A 25157-nucleotide genomic window follows, 5' to 3' on the forward strand; every position below is an offset into this window, starting at 1 on the left:
ATATTCAATAATTGGAGGTAACAAATCAAAAAAAAAATACTTAACGAAAATCAAATCATTTATTGAGTGACCGGATTGCAAGTTTACTGCTCTCTTAAAATCTTTACGCTTATCGCGTTGAACGGCGCTAAGAAAGCTCAAAGAGGCGAGCTCTTGGCCGCGTCGGATCAAAAGCTAAAACTCAATCGATACCTCGTCGAGAGGAAACAGGCGCGACTTTTCGAAGAGTGGGCGAAAGTCAGTATGGCCGGTGCTGCCGCGCCTGTTCGAAGCTGGACAAACGGAGCCTGAGAGCGAAACGTATTTTCGTCCAACTACATCTAGTGCCGCGACAAATTCTTTTGAATTAAAACAGATCGAATGTTCTACTTTTTGGGAACGGGAGAAAAAATTCCATAAGCGTAACCGACGCCAGCCATTTTATATCGATTGCAAGCGATTCGACGCTTGCGCGTTAGCGGCCGCTCTAAGCTTCAATGCGTTTTTATTTCTAGCTTAGGAACAGTCGGCACGTTTCGTAGTCTCTCCCCTCCCCCTTCACGCGGGCCTCGTGGTCGACAGTTGTTTGACTGACCAGTTATATTGAAGAATGTCTACGTTTCCGTACACAGAGAATGCTATTCCTGGCTGTCGAACTGTTTTAGAGCTATTAGCGACGCGATTCCTTTCGTAGTTGAGGCTATCCCCGAATTCGCGTATTCCAGATCGCGGAATCATCGTCCCACCTTTACGAGCTGATACCGGAAAGCGAAGATTTACACTGGCGCGTCGATAGAACGTGCTTTGATTCGTTGGCGTAGCCTGCGCACTCACCAAAAGGACTCGACACACCATACGGAACACATTTTCCGCTACAATTAATCAATCCACGATGGCCAAGGATGACTAGAAGAACGTAAAACTGCTTTTCGTCGTTTCGACATTTTCGCATTTTTGATTTTCATTCTGACCAGCAGAGCTCCGATTTCAGGTACGTTTGTGGGTTTTCATTCGAGGGGTTCGTACGCGCTTTAACGTATATGGGAGAACTATGTCGAGTGTTAATTTTATCCGGTATGCGGATATATCATCACGCAAACGCGTCTTGTTATACAACTTCCTACCGTAAAATATGGCTTGAATTACATCAATTTTATAGTTACGACTGTATAAATAAAATATACGATTCTTTACGAGAAATGATTCATTTGGGAATGGTTTTATGAATGGTAAAAGCATATGGTATCCTTTACGCGCTGTAGTATATTCCTATTATGGTGTTCGATGCAATGCGTTCCTTACTTATTAAAATAACTGATTAATCCGTCAAAAACACGTATATGATTGTAGAAAGTTGTAGTATAGATATAAATGTTAAATTATAATTGTAAAATTTAAATTAATATATGATACTGATAACGTGAATATTCTTAAATAATAATTTTTTTCATATATAAAAAGGGATAAGTTTAAAAACTTTTTAAATAAGTAATAATCCTTTGTTTTATATCTTTAACCCTAAAAATTATTTGGAAATCCACTAACGGTATTACAGAACATAATTTTATTATGTGTAAAACACTAAATTATGAATTACCAAATGAGATGGCTCATGGTAACACAAAGTTAACGAAATCTCTTTCAATTAGAGTCGGATTATGCTTGAAAAAATCTCGGGTAGAGCGATTACGTTGAGATAAAATCCTTAATTAACCATTGAAAATTTCTGCGCTTCGTTTTCACGTTTTAAAATTATCACAATATTTAAATTTCCTATTCACTCAATTAGATTTTCCTAGACACATATAAAAGAAAAATCGATCTCTTAGTTTTTGATCTGAATTTATTTCCCAACAGAATAAAATCCTATTAAATTTCGATTAAGTTCAATAATAATTTAGAATTTTTATTCAAATATTTAATAAACGATATTTTTACGATTCGCTTGTACATTGTTGCAACTTGTGAATATTAAAATGGCACTGTTGCGCAATTGAAAATCTTTTAAATATATTTATGTATAACAACACTACACTTGTTCTAAAAAATATATTCACAGATTTTTAATTGTTCAAACATTTTTTTAAAAAAGCAAAAAGATTACTATCTAGAGCAAATTATTTTTCAAAAATATAACAATTAAAATACTTTTATTTTGGCAAATAAAGCTTCGTTCACACTAGACAAATTTTGTGGGTCAACTGGTTTTATTATATTTATTCACCAAACAAATAAGACACTGTTGAAACGGAACATTAGAGAATTAATATTCCTTTTTATATTATGCACTTAGAAAGACAATGAAAGTGTTGTGAATTTGATTAACGAAACTTTTTAAGTGTAAACAATCTTTGAGACTACTAAATTTCAGCAAAGCACACAAATTATTTAAAAAATTATTTAATGATAACAGAAGCAAAAGAACCGGAAGTTATCGAAATAGCGCTCAGAATCGGAGGGCGTTTTCCTTAGGAAAATGATGAGAAAATCGAGTCAAATAAAAGCTAATTTCCATCCTCGTCTTTTGAAGCGATGAATTGCACTTCGGAATTGTTGGTATAGAGCTATTTCTATGTATAAAACATGGTTTCATAAAAACAAAACGGTTTTTTTTCGGCCTAGGAGCGCGCAAAATTTCCAATTCGAGGTCAAAATGTAACTTCATAAGGAAAACGCCTCTAACATGGGGAGTATTGCAGTCTGATAACTTCGGTTCATTTACTTTTAGTGATAGGTCTATCGTAAAAACCAAACTGATACGGACATAAAATCGTTTGGTATGGGACTAAATCATCAGTGTGATTTTATCCGAACTATTTTTGAATATAAGTTCGTTGTTTTTAACAAAGAAACGGTGTATCAAAAATGTTCCACTTAAAAGTAATCACAACAATTTTACTGGAAGAACGAATGACATATTTATTCCCGAAGGGAGTATTATACAAGTCCGACGAAAGAGAGGGAAACCATGACAAATGAAGTCAGGGGCGTTCAACCCTCATCCCGCTCTCAGAGGCCCTTTTCTGATGTAAAGCTGCACAAGGGATTCAACGATTTGAATATTTTAACCAAAGTGGCCATTTTACTAGCTTATAAATGTTCGTTCGTCTTCTACAGATGCTGATCTCAAAAATTTAAGTTTTTAACTTTTTTTTTCTTGGATTTATATTTTCCTCGCTGTTGGTTTAGCGTCCACCATTGAATTGGGAATAATACTGCTAGAATTACAATTACGATTTCGGTTGCCATGGTTACGCGGGACCTGTTCTGATAAGACTGTACGAAATTCATCTTTATAATTAGGCGGTAGCGCCATCTATATTTTGTAAAGTTATATGGCTAAAAATAAATAATTATTAGCTAACTCACCGTAACTTGAATTAAAAAGGATCGTGTTGACAGAATAAAATTATTTTTAAACAACTTCAAAGGTTTGTTTGTTACGAGTAATCATACGTTTCAATTTCGCATCAGATTCGCGAAAAAATTCAATTGCAATATAGTTGCCACCACTAGAGACATATGCCGCTACGGTAGAACGATAAATTTGATAAAGTCTTCTTATTGAACGAAATTGGTCCCGCGCCAGCCAGATTTAGTTGTACCTCTATTTATTCCCAACTCAATGGCGTCCACATTATATTCGTAACAGTCAACAGAAATATAACAGCCAATTATAGTGGTAACAAAGACTTATAACGTTTTAAGCTTCTAGATTTGTTCGGCTTTAAAAGTATATAGTGTTCGTAATTCAATTTTAAAGCGATTTTTATTTGATCTTTTGAATTGTTTCAATATACTATCTTTAGTTCCCAGTTTTCGAAGTTCAAAGGGCTTAGGAAAGAAATCGGTTTTCTATTGCGAAATGTACCCAATTTTTGACGCCCAACTAAATCAAACATTAATAATAAAAATAAAGTCTTAAAAGAAAGGATCTCATGGATAATATAGATTTTTTTATTACTTAAAAAGTGTTACATCATCCATGAGATACTTTCTTTAAAGATATAATTTTTCTAATTTTTTCTCACACCATGGATTTAAAAAGTTTTAAAATCAAACATTCATATTTTAATAAATAAAGCTTCAGTTTTAAAGACTAAAAAATCAAAAATTATGTTACTTATCCAAATAATAGTCTACCCAACAATATCCTATTTGCGTAATTATCAATTAGCTAGCTAGGCTAATACCCAAGGCACCACCTTAGGCCTAAGTCATCAAGCGACTTTTGAAGCCATTAATTCAGGTGCCCGGTTTACAATGCGTAGGAGGGTGGTGGGAATTGAATAAATGAACTTCTAGGCGAATACCATCCGTCTGTAAACGAAGTTTTAAATAGCTCTTGATGTGGTATAGGTAATAGGTATTAATGATTCACTGATGCCATTTAAAATTTACAAACCTCAAAATAAACAAACCGTTAATCTGCAGATTTAAACGGGGGATTTTTTTATTTCAGAATAAAAAGATTCACCAAGCTAACACCAAAAATATTGGATTGGGAAATACATGTAATGGGATTAAAGTTTTAAATCTCCGGAGCTGGTAAAGCGAAACCGGAAAAAAGAACGACAGAATTCAAACCGGAATTCCCCGGGGAGGTTTTACGAGGCACTTCTGTTTTCCAGTTGAAGTTTTAGCAATTTTATTCGACGGTTGTCAAGGAAACGTAATTTTCGGACCCGGTTTCTAAAATCTCCGTCTCCGATGGTATCTAGGTAACGATGACGTCAATTCACCTGTTGCCGAATTAAAGTCCGCTTTCCCGAAATGTTTTTTGGGCAGTATTTACTAAATAGCAGCTTACCTTTTCTCGGAATTATTAGATCTTTGCAACTTGGGCTCTTGCGCTCGCGTGCAGCCCGGCACAATAGCTTTTAACATTAGACGTTCGTGTTTGTAGCTCGTCGTGTCTTCTTAAAGGTTGTCTTTTACCCTTAGTGGCAATCCTTTTAGCCGATTATCTCTTGGAGGCAATAAACATGTAAGTTTAAAATATTTCAGTATCAGGGTTTAAAGTATCGTTTTGTAGAAAATTATTTATAAAAGTTTAAAATAGACTTTAAATAATTTACCTTTGGAACTTTTAGATAAAAATTATAAAGTTTGATAAAAATATAATTTCTTTTTAAATTATCAATGCAAATTTAATTTATCGATAACCGCGGTTCTATTATAACTTCATTGATTGGAATCATAAACTGTTGAAAACGTAACGGAAATCAATTCTTAAAATATTATTCCATTACTCTATCTCAAAGGTTTGTGTTACTGAAGTTTAAAAGGAACATTTTATATATGGTTTAGTTTCTGGTTCTAAAAAGGGAAATTCTTGCTTAAATTGTTTATCTTGAATATTCGTCAACACTTTAAAACTACTACCAAGAATACATAAATTTATATTTAGAATGTCATTGTCGAGACCAATCATTTTTTGTTCGTTGGGTAGCAACGCTAAACATCGTCTGGACAAAACCCTTTTTTCTATGTGGGAATTAATTAATTCTTGCAAACAAAAGAAGTGAACAGCTGCGCGAGGTGGGGTGGTGAAGTGGTTAGCGCAATCGCCTCGTGGCAAGTGGAGCCGGGCTCAATCCCCGCTTGTGGCATTTGGTGAAAATTGGGAGCCGTACCATCTGCTAGTAAGATGGAGTTTCCCCGAGCTCTTCGGTTGCTATTTTCCATAAAAACTTGCTGAGATAATAGTAAGTGTAGGGAACTGTCGGCTCCATTGGCTTGAAGGGCTGGCTACCACCTTCTAACGCAGTTAAACCCGGACACCCGTGATTGGCGTAACAAGTGTGTGGTTCCTTGGGTATAGGCTTAGCTTATTATTATAGCCTTAAAAGGAAGAAAGAACGAATAATTTAATTTTAAATTTCCAACCTCGATCAACATAACAATACACGCGAAAATATCACGCCCAGAGCTCCAACAGAACGCAAACGATTTTACTTCTTGTAAATGTCAAAAGTACATTTTTCTCAGCAGCCGTATTGATATATTGCGTTCGTGAATGAATAACAATTTTCTTTCACGTAACAATTCTAAGCACGCTCGTCTTATACGCAAACTTGTTCCTCCGGCCGACCAATACACTAACAAGGTAAACTGTAAACAAAAAGAACCATTTGGCTTTAAATGACCTTCGCAAAGCGAAGGCATTGCATTGATTAGAACTGCAACAAGTTGTGTTTCCATAGTTACAAGATAAAGACGTTATTTCCCAGATTCTGCAGCTTTTCTAGAACATTATTTGCTTAAATCGAAATAGTGACTTGTTTCTATTTTTGAAATATGTCAATTCTAACAATATCATAGCATTATTACTAAATTTATAAAAACCAGTAATGGTAACATAATTTATTCAGGTTAACAGATAATTAGTAGCTGTAACTTGAGCCTTCATTTTCATGATTCCCAGAAATTCTCCAGCTACACAGACAGACAGACAGACAGACAGACAGCGACAGTGATGAGTGCCTGTAGCTTATTTTGGAGAGGTACGTCGGGTTTGGGGTCGGAATGAGTGAGAAATGTGTAATATTTAAGTGAAGAAGAGGCTCTATTTTTAACTACTGAGGTGATCGAGAACCTAAATTTAAGATTGATTAAATGACCAGAAGAGAGAAGTATTTCTTTCGTCCTGAAATTGAGCGGACCTTAGGGATGAGCACTTCATCAAGTGATAAATTGATGGAAGATCGGAGTTGTAATTTTTACTCTTAACATCTCAAGAATCTGACACAAGCGAATAATTAAAAAATAATGTTTTATTTGTTATAAAATTTACGCTTGTACGTAGTTTGGTAGTTCTAAAATATATTTTATTGATTAAATTGATGATATTATTAGTTTAAAATGATGGGGAAATACAAAGTTGCAGAAACGTCTAAAACTGCAAACTGCCACTAGAGAATGAGTAAGACTTGGCATAATCTAGTTCAGATGAAGTCCGCATGTGGCGCTGTCGTAAATGCCAAAGTACTTGCTTTAGTTACACTTTACATGCAGTTTAAGCAGGTTATGCCGCGTAGTTTTCGCCACGCCACTTTTGCTGTTTTCATCGTTTTTTAAACAATAGGCCATTCTATAAATTAACATTGGCCTTCTGGTTTTGATGTTGCTACTGCCGTTTTACTACGAAAATCCCTGTATATATGGAAACATTCAACGAGTCACTCTGTTTTTAGGTATAAACTGAACTAAACGTGTTGTACATGAGTTACATAAAAACAAGTTCAGCAAGCGTAACTTATTTAATGGAAAGGTCAATTGAATCAGTTTGATTTGTTCTATGAGCTGTTTGATGAGATGAGCAAAATCATATATTAGCTCCCTAAAAGTTAGAATCGTACATAGTCTGTGCGTTGACAGCGATTCTTCCCAAGACGTCGAAGTTGCAATCTGATGGTGAAAAATCGAAATATTAGCTTGCCTGTGAAATCCCGTTTCGTTTCAACGTCGGGATCGAACTCGTTAAGTCTAACTCGAATATTTTACAAAACAAGGTCTGTTAATATTGAAATGAATAAAATATTCTTCCAAAATTAGTTGTTTGGTTTTAATTTCCCCCAAACAAAGGATTTCGCCAGCCAACAAACCCATCGCCACCCGTGTAAAATTAAAAAAAAAAGCTTTGTTAGGGCTAGTTCTACGTGCTAACTTCGCACGTTTCTGTTCGTCTCGTATCCATGGAGATAGCCGTTTCCTAAAACGATACAGCAAAAAATCGCCGCAGGGAGGCACGTATACCTGTTCTGATTTTTTATGGGAAGCGCTTTTAAGGTTAGATCTATGGCAGATTCTAACTTATAGGAAGCTAGTATAGTATACACTTATGGCAAAATCTAATAATTGGTATTGAACTGAGCGTGAGAGAGCTTCAGCTGTATTTAATTCGATATTGATTGAATGAAAGAGCACGCACTTTACTTCGAAAATTGAGATAAGAAAATAGATGACCTATCACCAAACACGTTTGTTCTGAGTGGCCATGAGAGAGCGATACATTATCTTAACCGCTCTTTAGAAGAGCGTGAGAGACAATTATTGCAAATAACACGAACTGCTTGTGAGCTGAGATTGGATTTTAAAAAATGCCCATCCAGGAAAGTTGGAGGAGTGAATCACGAGATGAACCTGGCTCTGCCCACACACTGTCTGTTAACTTAAATATATATCTGCTTTTATTAGTAAGCTGTTTTAAGACACTGACAATAAATACTTAGAAATTTGCTCTACTGAACTGATTATTTACCGTGCCTTAGACTTATATAGGGCAATGAGTGATGAATTGCAAGTCCAATTAATAATTTAAAATGGTTACACATTTAATTTGAATTTTTTTTTATTTACAAACTTATTTGTAAAAATACAATATTTCAAAAAAATTAAAGAGAAATTTTACCGAGCTAACTCTAGCGCAAGTTATTTCTTATGTGACTGTAATACCTGCGATTGTATTAGATTGTATTGAGTGTTAACCTAAATATATTCTTAATGAAAAAAATTACCAATCGTATATATATAATCTCATTTCAATTTCTATTGGTGATAGGGTTTACGAGATCTGCCAACTGAATGATTTATAAATAATTTCATAGTTTGAAACGAAGCAAAGATAATTCCGCCAATTGTGTAAAAAAAAATTGAACTCCCACATGTTGAAAACTGCTGTTTTGAATTTTTCCTGTAACTAACTTACCTATAAAGGATTTCAGCTATTCACGAATCTCTGAAACTGCATTATATGTATCAAACTTCTATAGTTAATTAATAAATTTATCTATTTCATCATAATATTATTAGATCGTAATATCAAGAATATTCGCCTCGTGTGTTACTTAAGACAATCCATGCCTCTAATCTCTTGACAGCTAAAGGGGAAAGATATTATCTCTTTTTCTGTAGGCAGGCCCGATTAGAGATGGGTAAGCCGGTACTAATTACGGGGGCCCTTGTAGCCTAGGGACCCAGATTAGAGGTATACTTCTTCCAAGTTTCACTCCGAAAAAGTATATCAATCTCCAGCAGCAATGGCTCTCTTGGGGCCTGTAATTTATTTTTAACCAGGGTCCGAACGCACACTAGGTGGCCCTACTTCTAGGCGGAGACGATAGTTCGTAAACCGCAAATTCTCAGTTAACGATAATTCATTCTTGCTTATATTTACTCGAAATGAAAATCTTTTTCCAACAAATTGCACCCTCATTTCTTCACCTATCGTAGGCGTGCATTAGCCTGAACTGCCAGGAAAGGATTATTTCCTTTTCTTGGCCGAATCCTTCTTGATTGATGTCCAAATCTCCTAAGGCTAAGAAAAATGGGTATCTAATCCTATTAAAAGTTTTCCGGAAATGACGGGCAGTGCTAAGGAAAATATTATCTTCTCGTAAATCCGGCACCGTGGCTTACGTCCAGAAGAAAGAGCACTTTTTCACTATTATTGAAATTAATAAAGTATCCATACTAATTAATTAAAAATGTATTAATTATATAATTATTTAATTAATTTTATTTTCCGATGTGTTAATTATTTAGATATTTCAGTACAAATCAATAAATATTTAGTTATTTATTTACAAGTCAATAATTATTTATTTTATTTTATTACAAATTAACAATTATTTAGTTACTTAATTACAAATTTAAAATTATTTAGTTACTTAATTACAAATTAATAATTATTTAGTTATTTAATTACAAATTAATAATTATTTAGTTATTTAATTAAAAATTAATATTTATTTAGTTATTTAATTACAAATTAATAACTAATTAGTTATTTAATTACAAATTAATAATTAATTAGTTATTTTATTACAAATTAATAATTATCTAATACTTATAAATTAATTATTATCTAATACTTATAAATTAATGACTATTTAATACTTATAAATTAATAACTATTTTATACTCATAAATTAATAATTATTTAATAATTATAAATTAATATATATTTATTACTTATACTTTAATAATTATTTAAAACTTATTAATTAATAAGTATTTAATGCTTAGAAATTCTTTATTTTTTATAAATCATAAATTAATAATTTTTTAATACTTACAAATTAATTATTATGTAATACTTATAAACTATTAATTATTTAATACTTATAATTCAATAATTCTTTATCAATATATTAAAAAATCTATAATAAAATTAAAGGATTTGGTCTAAGATGATTGAATTTCTTTTTTTGCAGGAGCTTCAGCTAGAGGAGTGTATTTAAAAGAGTGTCAATCATTTTCCCCATCAACCAGATGGCAGTGATGCGGGATTGGGCGGTGGCGATCACGCTGATTGGCGTCAGCGTGATCGTGACTGCCATTATTCTGGGTCTTTGTCGAATCTTGGGAGGATGGACCTGGATACAGGCCTGGATCTCGGGCTCAAAGGAAGAAACCGTCCGGCTGACCAAAAGTGAACACAGGGGCTCCAACGGATACATGGTACCAAAACACGTCCATCAATTTCTTCCTAAATACTCATATAATTTACGGAATCAACCTGTCGAAGGGGCAGGACTTTAGACCCCGCCCTTCGACATTGTCACTGCTGCAAGTATTGGCTCAACGTGTAGTTGCTTTTTCTTCTACAGATATCGCTAGCGTCGAAATCAAAAAGTGATACTTGAGCTACATTTTTACCCAAAAAGCGGGACATAAAATATACCTCGCGTTGATTGGCTCGTTTTCAAATTTGACAATGACTTAACGATATATTTTATATGGGATATATAAATTGGGTTAATGTCCACTATAGTAAAATATAATTATAATTATCTACAATGGTTCTTTGGCGAGTTTTAGCTTCCTTTTCCATAAGTCGTTTTTTCGAAGAAAAGTCAAAGATTCATTGCCATCAATAATAACTAGGGCCTTATCAAAATATAGGGGCAATGATTGAGTGGACAGTTGCTATATTATTACCAGGAATTCCACTTTGAACGGATTCTAACTAATAAGAGTTACACGCCATTGTTACTACCAACTGGTTTCGTTACTGTCCCGTTGATTTGTAACCCGGCCAAGTGTTTAAGGCATTATAAGTCGCTAGATGACTTGGGCCTATGGTGGTGCCTTGGCTGATTATAATTTTCTTTTTAAAGGCCACTGACAAGTTGTTTAGAACAAAAAAGTCGCTCTGACTTTATTACTTTTACATTTATCTTAATTTTCATTGCCTGCTTCAATTTTTCCCGCGTCCATTTAATTTTTATTTTGTCCGATAGGTAACGATATGTTAAAGTATGGACTTTAAATGTGAATATAGCCTTACATGAATTGCAACAGATAGCGTTTCGAGTATAATCCGTCTGCATCTAGGACAAAATACCTACTTAAAACCAATACCTTGATGAACTTATAATGTCACAGATTTAATTTACCAGCCCATATGAAATAAGCGAATCTCGAAAGATAATTTTATCGTTTTCTTTGAACGCATTAAAAAATAAAACTTTCCTCCCTATTTGAATTACGATATATTAATCGAATGTAAAAAACTAATTATCATGTATTTATTGGTACTACCATGGCATGGCGGGATGTTCTACATACACATTAACACATTAACACATCCGCCAATTTGGATATAGTTTCAAAACGTAGTCTCTCCTGATTTATCATCCCCAAATCGACGTCTAGGCTGGATGGAGCAGGCGATTTGCCATTTTAATAGACAAAGCGTCTAATTTGGAGACGTAAATCTGGCAGTTATATCTCGTAGTCCGCTAGGTGGTTTTTGTTAAATGGAAAGGCTAATTGTACCTAAAGGGGACTTTTATTCATATATAGAATGAATAAATTAACGTTATTATTCGTATTGCAGTTAGTGTACTTTTTTGTGAACTATAAGTGTAAGGAGATGTATCGCAGAACGAGCCGCTATTATTATTTAAGTATAAGAGTTCTTGTTACGGCGCAGATTTGTTTAAGAGCGGATGAAAGCTTTTAAGCGGCTCGGTCATAATGCTTTGGTCTTGGCGTCCCTCCAGCTATCAAATTTGAGTACTTTCGCTGCCTTTTCAAACGATAACCTTATTACCAAGTACCCGTTTAACCGCTACTTTTGGTAAAGCATTATCCTAGTTTTGTGACCCTTTAGCCATTATCGAAGTCCTTAGACGGACATAAAAGTCCTATACAGTATAAAATGTTAACGGGAAAATACAGTTTCATTCTTTTATCGGTACGTGTTTGGGTCATTTCAGTTCTACCAAAAAGGCCGAGCAACAATAAAAGCCCATCGATGTGAGCATCAATGGCTTAACTTCCAATAATTTGGAAATCTCAGATTCGAGTACCATTTCACGATATGTCGGAATTCATGGATTCCACTAAGAATAAATATCCGAGAGTGCAAAAGCTTTTGCTCTAGGCGCGGACATTATTATTTCATCTTTTAAACCTCGTTTGAAGTCAATTATTTTACTTCTCCCTATCTCCTAAACTGAACAATAATATACTCAGAAAATTACTCGCCCTTGTATGACAATTTATTTTATTCATTTCTTTGTCGCGAACAAAACGTAGATAGTTCTAAATAATTGGAAATGACTTAATCTTCCGATTTGGTATTCCGCAGGTATCCTCTGACTCGGATTTAGTTTTAGATATAAGTGGACAGTACAAGCGGTATGACCAGCTGGGAAAAAATATCCAGATAGCCGAGGACAACCGGAGGTTCCAAATGGCATCCGCTCAATATCCCGGAGGGCCTTTGGCTGCGTTACAAGGAGGAATTTGCCCACCACAGCCAGCTCCAGTTTCAGTAGCGAACGTTCCATTACCAGCCTGTTTGCCACCGCCTCCTTCAAAAAGTTCTATCATGCAATCCGAAGCATTTCGAAAACAGAAATCAGCAGATAGTGAGGGACGAGGAAGCCCTGATCTATCATTCCCAGAATCTGTCTGTAAGTGCAATACTTACAGAAAAGTATTTCCATTTGCACAACGCTGCAAATGCGTCTGGAGAAACGGGAGGGGCTTAAACTACATCGGTTGTACGACTTTGCTTTTCTTTATCAAAACCCTTTGCAAAGAGTAAATATCGACTGTAAACCACGCCAGTTTCTCGATAATCGTTAGGGCCACCGTGGTCTTACATAGACATTCTACGATAAACATAAAAACAACCATGGCCTTACATAGATATTCTACGATAAACATAAAGGCCACCGTAGCCTTACATAGATATTCTACGAGAATCATAAAAACCACCGTGGTCTTACATAGTCATTCTACGAGAATTATAAGAGCCACCGTGGTCTTACATAGACATTCTACGAGAATTATAAGAGCCACCGTGGTCTTACATAGACATTCTACGTGAATTATAAGAGCCACCGTGGTCTTACATAGACATTCTACGAGAATTATAAGGGCCACCGTGGTCTTACATAGACATTGCACGAGAATCATAAGGGCTACGGTAGTCTTACATAGACATTCTACGAGAATCATTAGGGCCACGGTGCCACGGTGGTCTTAAATAGATATTCTACGAGATTCATAAAGGCCACCGTGGTCTTACATAGACATTCTACGATAATTATAATAGCCACCGTCGTCTTACATAGACTTTCTACGAGAAGTATTAGAGCCACGGTGGTCTTAAATAGACATTCTACGATAATTAAAGGGTCACCGTGGTCTTACATAGACGTTCTACGAGAATCATAAGGGCGACGGTGGTCTTAAATAGCCATTCTACGAGAATCATTAGAGCCAAAGTGGTCTTAAATAGACGATAATCATTACGAGCCACCGTGGTCTTACTTGGGCACAAGGCGCAAGTTGACTTAGCCCACGACACGTTACTGTATAACTCTAAGAAATTCTCAGAATTAATAAATTGAGATATTCTACGAGAATCAATACGGGCCACAGTGGTCTAACATAGACAATATTCATTGGTCTTATATGGACAATTGTACATTCTACAAGAGGCATTAGAGCCGCGGTGGTCTTACATAGACATTCTACGAGAATCGTAAGGGCCAGCGTGGTCTTACATAGACATTCCAAGTGTATACAAATATAGTTTCCAGGTACAGCTTTGTGAAAGAGGCTTAAAATTAGAATTTAATTTTAATTCGTTGGAAATCTCTTTATGAAGTTATTATTTCACCACACTCGATAGTCTTAATAATATTAAGATAATTTTATTATTTCTTATCGCAGTTAAGGATTATCTCTAGAAAGTTCGCAAAATAATCCCCTTTATTATATAAAAGTGATATTGAGTTAGTTTTGTTTTGGTCGTTCCAATAACGAAGCCATATGTTATGAAATATAAACTTTCTTTAAGTTTCTTTGGTAATGTGACGCCTTTAATAAAACAGAGAACAGGAAGTCTGTCGAGGGAATTGTTTATATCATATAATATTAATATCGGTGCCTTGCCAAATAAGTAACGGCAAGTTCATTTATTTCAGCGTTGGACGGAGTCCCAATCAATACAAGTGGTCAGAGGCTCCAAAGAGCCATGTCTTGCGACAGTGTGTCTTCCGATACTTCCGTAGTGCTCGAAGCTTTAGAATCACCGCAGCACAGTGGTGAAATAGAAATAGGATTAGAATATGACAAGTGAGTTTTTTTCATATCTTTTTACTTACACTTGTTTTTTTAAAAAAACATCCTCAATTTGCCTACGAGTTCAAAGACTGGAATGAGTCAGGGGCAACAATAAGGAATTTTTAGAACTGTCCTAATACAAACTGAACCCCCAAAGGGCCCCAAATCATAATTTTAATCGTTGCCTACGTTATAATAAAGGCCCGTGTGCGCTCCCCAACAAGGGGGGTATTTTTTAAAGACTCGACGTCTTGTTTATTTTCTACTTTACCACGAGAGATGGCGCAGAAAGTTGGACATGGTTAGGGATTTCCATAAAGTTTATGGGAACTGGGGACATTAATAAAATTATTGTGTATGAGGGAAAATAAATAATAAATTTTTAACTTTTGAAGAGTTTTTAATGTACACTGTTAAATAATAGGAAAATACATTGTTGATTCAATATTAGTAGCGGTTAAACTTTATGTACCTTTCTTGATAATGGTACGTAGTTCAAAGGTTTCTTAATGTGCAATGTATCACTCACATCTCTTGCGTAATTATATAGTAAAGGCCTTAAAAACTTTTCTAACAGTAATTTGGGTAGGTTTACATCCCCGCAATTACAAATAAGTGGTTTCGAAAAATGAGGTAATATTATTTGTACTGCTGTGGCTAGTATATGGTTTTTTGGTAGATTTTGTAGAGATAACTTTGTAAATTCTGTTACAGCAACTAATAACAAAACTAATAATTTACTAGGGTATTTCAAACCACCGTTATCTTGTGATCTTATTAATTTGAATATTGGTGCATTTGATACTGGTTGAATTAGTTTGTCAATGCAATCGTAGCATGTGGTATGTTCCTCTGCAACTTTGATGATGTACCCCCCAATCATCGCAACCGTACAATTTGGAATTGTTGGAGGACAATATTCTGAAAGAGTACAATCGTTATTATTAAAAGTCATCATTAAATAGAAAACTATGTAGCTTACCATTTCCTTTCAATTTCTCCATTGAATCTAAAATTTGCAACAAGTATGGTGATAGTGTTTTCTTTAAGTCCTGGGAATCGAGCCAAATTGAAATTTGTTTGTCTTCTTTGGAAACAAGGTTTTTTCCAAATCCTGAGTCTGACGAAGCAACTTCAACAAGTTTCCCTCTGCTCGCATTTGAATATGTTGATGCTTTGAGTATTCCAATTTTGAGAGCGTGTTCCAACCCTAGAGTGCACGACCTTACATCCATAACATCATTGAATCCCCCAGAATTCCTAAGCTGACTGAAGCCCTCTTCCACTGCATCGCTAGACAATTTTCTGGTCAAAACATATTTGTACCCATACAGTAATAAGTATTTCACAAGGCCAATTGTCGAATATGTGGTGACGGTCAGTGCTTCATAGGTTTCATCAGTGAACCTTTCACTTTTTAACGTTGCATTGGATTGAATCATGTCAATCATGGGTAGGAATTCTTCAGTAAGCCAGTTCAATCTGGAGTCTTCGATATTTTCCAAAGGAACTTTGTTGTCATTGCGACTATAATGGCCATGAGTTCTGTTGCAAATATCATGCAATTCAAACCATTTTCTGACAGCCTCCATAAAGAAGATGGTTGCTTTTAGATCATCTCGTTCTTCGGCGCTCACCATGTTAAGGTCAAGTAGAGTTAAGAGTGCAGCAGTTACCGGCTGAGAAAAAACCTGAACTGCTCGAAGCACGTTCATTTTTTCGAAACTGGATGGAAAGAGTACTTTACGAGTGAGACCTCTGGCAGCCTTCACGATGTTACCTTTTTGCATGTTGTATACTCGTATTAAGAAATCTGACGATATTATATGGCCAATATAAATCAAATATCGTGCAAGGAATTGTGAACGAATATTCTTAATAAGGTGGCTTTGGTCAAATGCAACAAACATTATTCGCTCGGGATCGAGTGGGTGTTGGACTTGATGCTTTAAAACTCCATTTCCTAAGATTTTGAATACGGCTGTATTTGTTTTTGCATTATCAGAAACTAATCTTAAAACGCGAAACCCGCATTCTTCAACTGCTTTTATGACTTCAATTAGAAGCTTGTGCAACTTCTCTCCAGTCAAATTTCAGTAAAAAAATATGCAACGGGTAGTTTAAAATTCGTTGATAGTCCTTGATAGATAAAACAGAGCAGATGTGTAGCCAATCTTTGGTCATCATTTTCTTCTCTTGGGATACTTTCACTTGTTTTACCGAAAAACTTATCCAAATTTCGGTCATAAAGTAATTTTGCTCTTATTGACATTTCATCGAATATTAGATACCCCATAAGCTCTTTGTCATTTTGTACTTTAGAAAATTCCATCGCCAATCTTTGCTTTAAAAGTTTTGTTATGCCGTCTTCACCACTTGAATGACCCATAAATCTTTTGAGTGTGGTACGGTGTGGCAGATGTAGAATCTCAAGTTCCCGCATATAAGTATATGCTGCAGGGGACTTTTTAAATATGAGACAGCATATTCGTAGAGTGGATTCTTCGTAGGGTTTATATTTCTTACCATATGCTAGAATTTGTTCAATTAAAAACTTTGCTTTTATGTCGTCCATTGTATTAACAGCTTCCATAATTTTATTTACTTGTTTTACTTCTACGTTGTTGGTTTTTGCCTTGAGCTTTTTGACTGTTACATTTAAGTTAGAAATAGTTTTTTGCATTTTTTGAATCTTCTTCTTTAATGTATAGACCTTTCTACTAAGTTTACGAGTTGAATTTTTGGAAGCCCTTTTCCTTATACAAGGAGACGCCTGTGTTGATGAATCTCGAGTTTCTTTCCTGTCATTACCACAACAGCTTTTATTAACAGTATGATCTTTGTGTTCGTTATTAGGTTCTTTGTCACAAGTAGAGGATAGCTGATTTGCATTAGGTTCTTCGTGTATATTAGATTCATTTCCAAGAGTAAAAGAAAGTGCGCCTTCAATCTGGGGTTCTTCTTCATCATTTCGGATAGATCCATTTTTTTGAGCAAAAGATAGATTATCTTCATTAGGAAAAGTGAGATCGGAAAAAACTTCTGAAGGAACTGGCTGAATGAGATCAATTCTATTCAGAATTTTAGGAAAAATATTTGGATTTTTAGGAACTGTAACATCATAAATATCTTTAGGAACTTTGGTTTTTGTCCTAGTTTGTAACTTGTCTGTAGATGTAAATAGGCGTTTCTTTGCGGCTGGAACACTGTCATCATCACGAAGAGCTCTCTTGAATCGCTTAAATCTGTCTCTTAAAATACTTGGTTCAACTTGAATGCAACTAATTGGGGACAAGACTGGTTTGCATTGTTGTTTATCAGGAGAGTGAAAGCAACTGCTTATCACACTTTGTCTTTGGCAAGAGTTATTTTCAATAGGCGTTAAAATGTTTCTTGGAGTTGATGGTGTGGCCGGGATTTCATATTCTTCATTTTCTTTCCTTTTTTTGCAGTATGAATGATCTCTGGACCAATTTGAACTTTCAAAATTATCACAGTCGATATTTAGTTTTTTGCCATTATCACAGTCAATATTTAGGGTTTTGCCATTATCACAGTCAATATTTTGGGTTTTGCCATTATCACAGTCAATATTTTGGGTTTTGCCATTATCACAATCAATATTTAGGGTTTTGCCATTATCACAGTCAATAATTTTGGTTTTGTCACCATCACAGTTAATATATGAGCTTTTGACATTATCACAGTTAATATTGGAGCTTTTGACATTACCACAGTTAATATTTTGTTTAGGTATAGCATTAGGGTGTAAACGTCTTCTCGTGCAAGATGAACTAAAATCGGCTGCTTTGAAATGTTTACTACACACCTTTGCATCTCCTTGCGCATCGATTAATTTAATATTGTCCGCAACGTTAGCTTGACCAAATATCACTTCTATCCATTTTCTTTTTGAAATCTCTTCTTTCGGGAATGAGTGGAAACTAATATGATGTAAACTATCATTTTCACCTTGACTCTTGCGTTTCCTGCTTCTTTGCCTTTCACTTTCATTACAGTTAAGTACAGAACAGACAACCATTTTTATGTTTCACCTACAACACAAATAATTAATTAGTTAGTTATCACGACAATGAAATCTACTAGTCAATATGGAATAGATTTATCTGTGATCACTGTTAGGCTGAGCTTTATATACATTTATAACCAATAAGTAAAACTATTGTTGTTGAAAAAATTTATATAAATGAAATATAAGAAGTTATTACCTTTCTTTTTTCATATTTCTTGGTAATTAAATTTCTTTATTGATGTTGAAACGTTAATTACATCCTAGCTCAGCGAGCAGTCCACTCCCCGGCAGAGAGTCCCCGGTACATCGCCATATTTGTTACATTCAATCTATGGGGATCCGTTTCCTAGGCAACGGTCCAGCTACGAGCAAACCTAGCGGATTTATTTGGCGAAGTAAAATACCAGAAAAGAAATAAAAATATCACCCGCGCACGGGCCTTTATTATAACGTAGGCAACGTTTTAATGAGCTAAAAAAGTGGTGAATACAGAATTTGTAGCAGACGAATATTTAACCAAAATTATGAGAGAGAAAAGGGCTGTAAATAAGTAACTTAGTACAGCAAAATTCGTGGCGTTTGTCGAGATGTACCGGAAAGACCCGTCGACCGGGACATCTTCCATGAGGTAATCAGATATACTAAATTTTTTATAATTTTTAAGCATTGCCCAAATCCAATTTTAGAACTGCAAATATGAGTTTTACAACTGCCCAAATCTGCCAGAACTGCCCACTATTTTAGGCCACGGATGAGTTATTATTCCTAAATAGATTTTAATCAACGTATTTATTTATAATTAGGGAGAATGACCATGTTGAGATGATCGCTAAATTGATATGTGTTGTCAATACTAAGTAGTGCTCAAATGAGCACGAATACAACCACTTTTTATGTTGTCATCTCGGTATATTCTTATTACGAGGAATGTCCCCTAGGAGGGATTTTACAATCACCGTGTCTGTTTGTCTGTCTGTGGGCCTGGGCTGCGAACGCGTACGCATTTTCGGGGCAAAGTGTTATCACTGCGTTCGCAGTTTCTCGGAATTAGGGAAAACTTTTTCCAAAAGAGCCCTCTTTTTTGTCATTAGATGTAGTATAACTGTTTTTCAATTTGGGGTAGTATCAGGCGGGATTCACTACGGAAACACGTTATGCCTCATTGAAAATTAGAAACTCTTCCGAGGAGAGGTATATTTTGGCTTGCCAACTTGTTATGTTGATTCTTCAGTTTTCTTCGATATTTCCTTTACGATAAATTAACACTTAAGATAGGTGGTAGCTTAGACTGTGCTATATGATTACACAATTGCTTACAGATTTAGCTTTACCAAAGTCTGTGCTCAGTTTCATATGCTAGTAACCGGTGAGCATTTATCTTGGACTGTACTGTATGGTTAAGTAACTTGTTACATATTTAGCATAGCCAAAGGCTGTTCTCGTTTCTATATTTCAGTAATCAGTACAGATTTTAAGAAATTCCTATTTGTTTCTTTTATTAAAAAAACCAACTGTGACCTTTAGGTAATATTTTCTTTGGAAGTTTTGGATAATATGCCCATTGGGTTAATACGTATGTAATAACTGATAAACCAACAAAAATGATATGGAAAGGCAACGCCCTGTTTCTTTTCCATGTAATTGGAATGATACCGGCCAACTGAATTAAAGGCAGTAAAAGTAGCTAGATGAATTGGGCCTAGGGTGGTGCCTTGTGTATAAGCCTAGCTGATTATTATTTTTATTATTATTATGATTATCATTATTAAAATATTGAGTGTAGGGCGATGGCAAATTGTGAGCCCATCAGCCAATATTGAAAACGAACGAACATTTAACAGCGGAACGTCTGACCAAAAGTAAATTTTCTTTTCAACTATTGGGAGTCTTCAGCAATCGAATATACTAAGATTTTTATTAAATGAATGGTTCATTATTTATGGCTTTTTACACGATATTCATTATGATATCGGTAAGCTTAAACTAACTTAATCGTGTATTTTTTTTATCTTACAGTGAAACCGAAGATTTAATAGTTATTGTTAATAGAGCCCGTGATTTAGTGGGCCCAGATCCAAATGTCGTCGTAGATAGTTACGTCAGAATTTTCTTACTACCAGATAAATCAACCAATCTTCAAACAAGAGTAAGCTTACTTAACAAAATTCACGTTATGGTGAAACCTTGCAAATGTTTAGTACTGGCGTCTAACACTAATTATGTTGGACCGCAGGCACGAAAAAAAACCTCTACGCTTCCAAAACCTTAAATTCTAAATTATAATATAATTATTCCTGTATAAAAAGGAAATTAAAATAATATTATTGGAACATCATTTGAAGCGATGAAAGCTATCAGGAAAGCATCGCTTAAGTGTACCATTTACACCGCTATATGAATTATTTTATAGAAAATAATTGATGGTCTACAAAAAACTGTAATTTATGTAAATCCTAGTCAAAGAAAATAATTGAAATCTTAGAGCAGACTCTCACGAAGTAAAATCAGTAAAGATCGCTTTTTATAGTTAACCAAAAATGGGCTCTCATTGAAACCTACAGTGCATATTGATTTTCGCGTTTCAAAAACCAAAATAGTTCTATCTTATTTCAAACGCCTATAAAATTGATTAAAACGTATCATAAAACACAATTTTCGCTATGTTTCACCATAAATACATACAATCATTCAAAAAAGAACTAGTTATTTAATCAATTTAATTTCAGTTACAAAGGAAGACAAATGATCCCGTTTTTAAAGAAAGGTTTTTATTTGGCGTCGATCGCAAAGAACTTATTAACCGATCTGTTCTCTGTTACGTCTACACGTCGGACAAATACACTCACACAGTGATCGGAGAGTCAGAGGTGAAACTGGGCGACATTGACCTCAACGCTGGAGCTTTCACTGGTTGGTTTCCCATCGTCGACTCGAATCAGGTATGAGCCATTTTTCTTTAAAATCGAACACTAGCGTACAATATATTGGCAACAATAAAAATTGATTGGGCGTGAGTTAGAAACAAATATATTGTCCTATAATTCGGGTTTATATAAAATATTAATAATCAGCTAGTCCTATCGGTTTTCATTGGGCCCAAAATTGCTTTACTTTTGACCAGTTCTCGGCGGTCATGGTTGTTAATAGGAATGATTATCACTGATTCATTGGTTATTCACTCCTGACCTGCCGAAACCAAGTAGCTTGACTATAATCATTCCTAGTAGCAAAAATTAATCCTAAATATGTTTTAGCTAGCACACATTTAAACGAGCGCACCAGAAAATTTTCTGACATTAGTTTTAGAATATGGTGTTGATAGTGTAAACGATACTAGGAGTATCGTCTTTGGATTTTCCAGCGAATAACAGACCTTGGAGATATCATGTTTTCGTTAAGCTACCTTCCAACTGCAGAAAGGCTGACTGCTGTCGTGGTCAAAGCCAGGAATTTGAAATGGACCAACAACAAAGACATTGGGGGTAAAATATTTAATTTTTCTGAATAGTTTTTAAGTATTTATGCATTTATTTATTTTATTAATTTTATTATATATATATATATATATATATATATATATATATATATATATATATATATATATATATATATATATATAACAATTCATAAAATAAAATTAACAATTTTGTATGTTCTGTTAAACACTTTTCAGATGCGTTTGTAAAAGTGTACCTCTTACAAAATGGTAAGAAGATAAGTAAAAAGAAGACATCTTTGAAAAAGGGAGAAAACAACCCAATATTTAACGAGGCCATGATTTTCTCCGTACCTTCTCATGCCTTACAAGTGAGTCCAATATTATTTTGAAGAAAATTTATTATCAATAATTATAAATACAAATTTGAGAAACTAATTGAATGATAATTTCGTACTTGAGCTTTAAATATGCATGATTTTCTAGTATTTGCATAACACAAATTTGGATTCGTAGCAGTAGCGAATGAGTTCTAAGTTTTGGCACCAAGAGAAGTTTAATTTGCTCTTATTATTTGAATAGAATGTTCAAGTTCGATTGACTGTGGCAGAACATCAACATGACGGGAAGACTCCGGCGATTGGCCACGTTTTTGTTGGACCCCACTGCTCCGGAAAGTCTTTGTCGCATTGGAATCAAATGATGACTTCGTTGAGAAAACCGAATGCCATGTGGCATCCTTTGAGAAAATAAGCGGCTCTCTTCCAAACATTCTCTCTCATTGGAACTCTCAATTATGCTCCATAAGAAAACTTACAATTACTGTTAGTTTATATACAATTTTGTAAAATGTTATATTTCAATATGGATTTTAAAAAATAACTGCAAATTGTTATCCTACGCAATTTTAATTTTATTATATACGTTAATGGAAAATATCCCCTTGTTTAAACGCAATAACTTCGTCGAGCAAGCGCGTAAGGTGTGGTATCGTTTCTCTGTTAATTTAAATAATGGCTAAAACACCTGGTGGGAATTACTTTTACCTATGCATTACACTCTTGAGTAATTCAAATATTAACCATGTCGCACTTTTATACCTGTATATGATCAATTGATCGTGTTACGTGTTCAGATGTCAGAAATTAAAAGGACATTTCAATTGAAACGGATATCACAAACTGATGAATGTTACCATATTTGATTGGTATGAATGGGTCATGTCTCAATTTTTATATATTTGGGAATATTAATGACGGTTTACCTTTGTATTACGCTCACCCTGTAATTTAATATTTGTAACATTATTTTCAAATTAATTTGTATATTTACGCTTAGCGTTAGAAAATGTGTTGTCGTATGAAATTTAAAAATATTTGTGTTATATAATTTCTACGTGGTAGCACCCAATAATATTCAATGTAATTATAAATAATTTCTAAAAAAATAACATAATACCCATAAGTATAACATCGTCAAAATAACCATGTCACCTTTGAAATTCAAAGCTTGTTTCGCTTGAAAACATGAGCTCTGGTATTGACCAAGACTGTACAGAAAATAAATATTTCATTCTCTATTGACAGATTTTAAAACACGATTTGAAAAAGGTCAATGTCTACTTGCAAAAGAGATGTATCGAATGATTCGAGAATTTTGTACTTAAACTAAGCTGTACAAACGTTGTTAAATTATGATGTGAATAACAATTTATAATATAATGAAGGAAATAGTGACTTTTATTAGAAGACAATTTTGCTACCAACGAAAATTGTTTTTACATCGGCCACTAGGCGGAATCTTCTCGATTTATTCGGCCGCTACATGGCAGCACGGTCTCGTTTATATTTATGGGCATTATGCTATTTATGATTTTATTCAGTGTCTATGTAGTTAAAGCTCGCTCGATAAGCTATGTTTTAAGGAACAGAGAATTTGCTCGACTTTGGAAAGTCAGTTAACTTGAGAAACAAAATAATCTGGTTGAATATATTTAACAATTAGGCCTATTATACCGGTAAATTAAAACAACCATAAGTAATTGCACTGATAATTGGTTTTATACGGATATCTTTTATAAGCAATCAAACATAAATCATAACCGAAATAGCTAAGTAAAATTCAGATTAAATTAAATAGTAAAAAAATGTATTTGCGGGAAGATGCATATCATAACCCTTAATGTTAATTGATATCAAGTCACAAATGTTCTGGATAAAGGATATCAGAGAGATGGACGTACATCTAATGAGATGTTATAGGTATAATAAAAATTTACGGTTGATTCAGTGGTGTATTTCTTCTAGTCACTTGCAAATCTGGTTACAGGCATTACTCTAGCAAAATACAGAAACAACTGATAAATGCGTACAACACTAACGTAAGTTAAAACACAGCTTAACTAAAAGTTACAAATCTATATACCTATTCTACATATATTTTTACACAAAATTATCTAGAAGTTTTTAATTTTGAAATAAAATACAAAACACGAATTTTAAATAGTTACTTGGCTTGCTATCAAGTAGTTTTATGAAGGTAACTTATGCGATGTTTATAGAATACTCATCTCAAAGATAGTTTTAAAACGATTTTTGGGAAGGTTTTTACAATTTTAGGGGTCGGTTAAGTTGGCCCCTCTATCCGTCCCTTAAACTTTATTTCAATTGTTCGCGACCACAATGCGACTGAATGTGAAAACCTCAGTAAAGAAGGCTACATAAACATAAAGGAGATAACTAAAATTAAACGTGAGGTTAAATTAACGACAGCCTCCATATTTTTGTTCATGCCAAAATACCCTCTTTGCCATCCCAAGTCCACGCGAGGAAATGCCACATAATAGATTTTAAATGCCACACAATAGATTTTAAATGCCACACAATAGATTTTAAATGCCACACAATAGATTTTAAATGCCACACAATAGATTTTAAATGCCACACAATAGATTTTAAATGCCACACTTTAGATTTTAAATGCCACACAATAATTTTAAATGCCACACAATAGATTTTAAATGCCACACAATAGATTTTAAATGCCACACAATAGATTTTAAATGCCACACAATAGATTTGAAATGCCACACAATAGATTTGAAATGCCACACAATAG

At 34.4% G+C, this 25157-nt stretch overlaps 1 protein-coding gene across 2 annotated transcripts; it reads left to right on the forward strand.

Annotated features, from left to right (window-relative positions):
- The first annotated feature begins 539 nt into the window (after positions 1-539).
- LOC149958996 (synaptotagmin-12-like) lies at positions 540-23252 on the forward strand. 2 transcript variants are annotated; one of them, XM_090165115.1, is made up of 9 exons: positions 540-970; positions 10197-10443; positions 12581-12908; positions 14433-14583; positions 20621-20750; positions 21331-21543; positions 21942-22086; positions 22278-22411; positions 22623-23252. In XM_090165115.1, the coding sequence occupies exons 2-9, from the start codon at positions 10255-10257 to the stop codon at positions 22791-22793; spliced, it is 1461 nt and encodes a 486-aa protein (XP_090021241.1). In that variant the 5' UTR covers positions 540-970; positions 10197-10254; the 3' UTR covers positions 22794-23252. The 2 variants fall into 2 exon arrangements, with proteins under 2 accessions (XP_090021241.1, XP_090021242.1); XM_090165116.1 differs by having other exon boundaries at positions 21966-22086.
- Positions 23253-25157: the final 1905 nt, after the last annotated feature.

This window comes from Leiobunum rupestre, chromosome 2 (assembly GCF_980474605.1).
Source record: "Leiobunum rupestre chromosome 2, qqLeiRupe1.1.hap1, whole genome shotgun sequence".
Taxonomy (NCBI): Eukaryota; Metazoa; Arthropoda; class Arachnida; order Opiliones; family Sclerosomatidae; genus Leiobunum; species Leiobunum rupestre.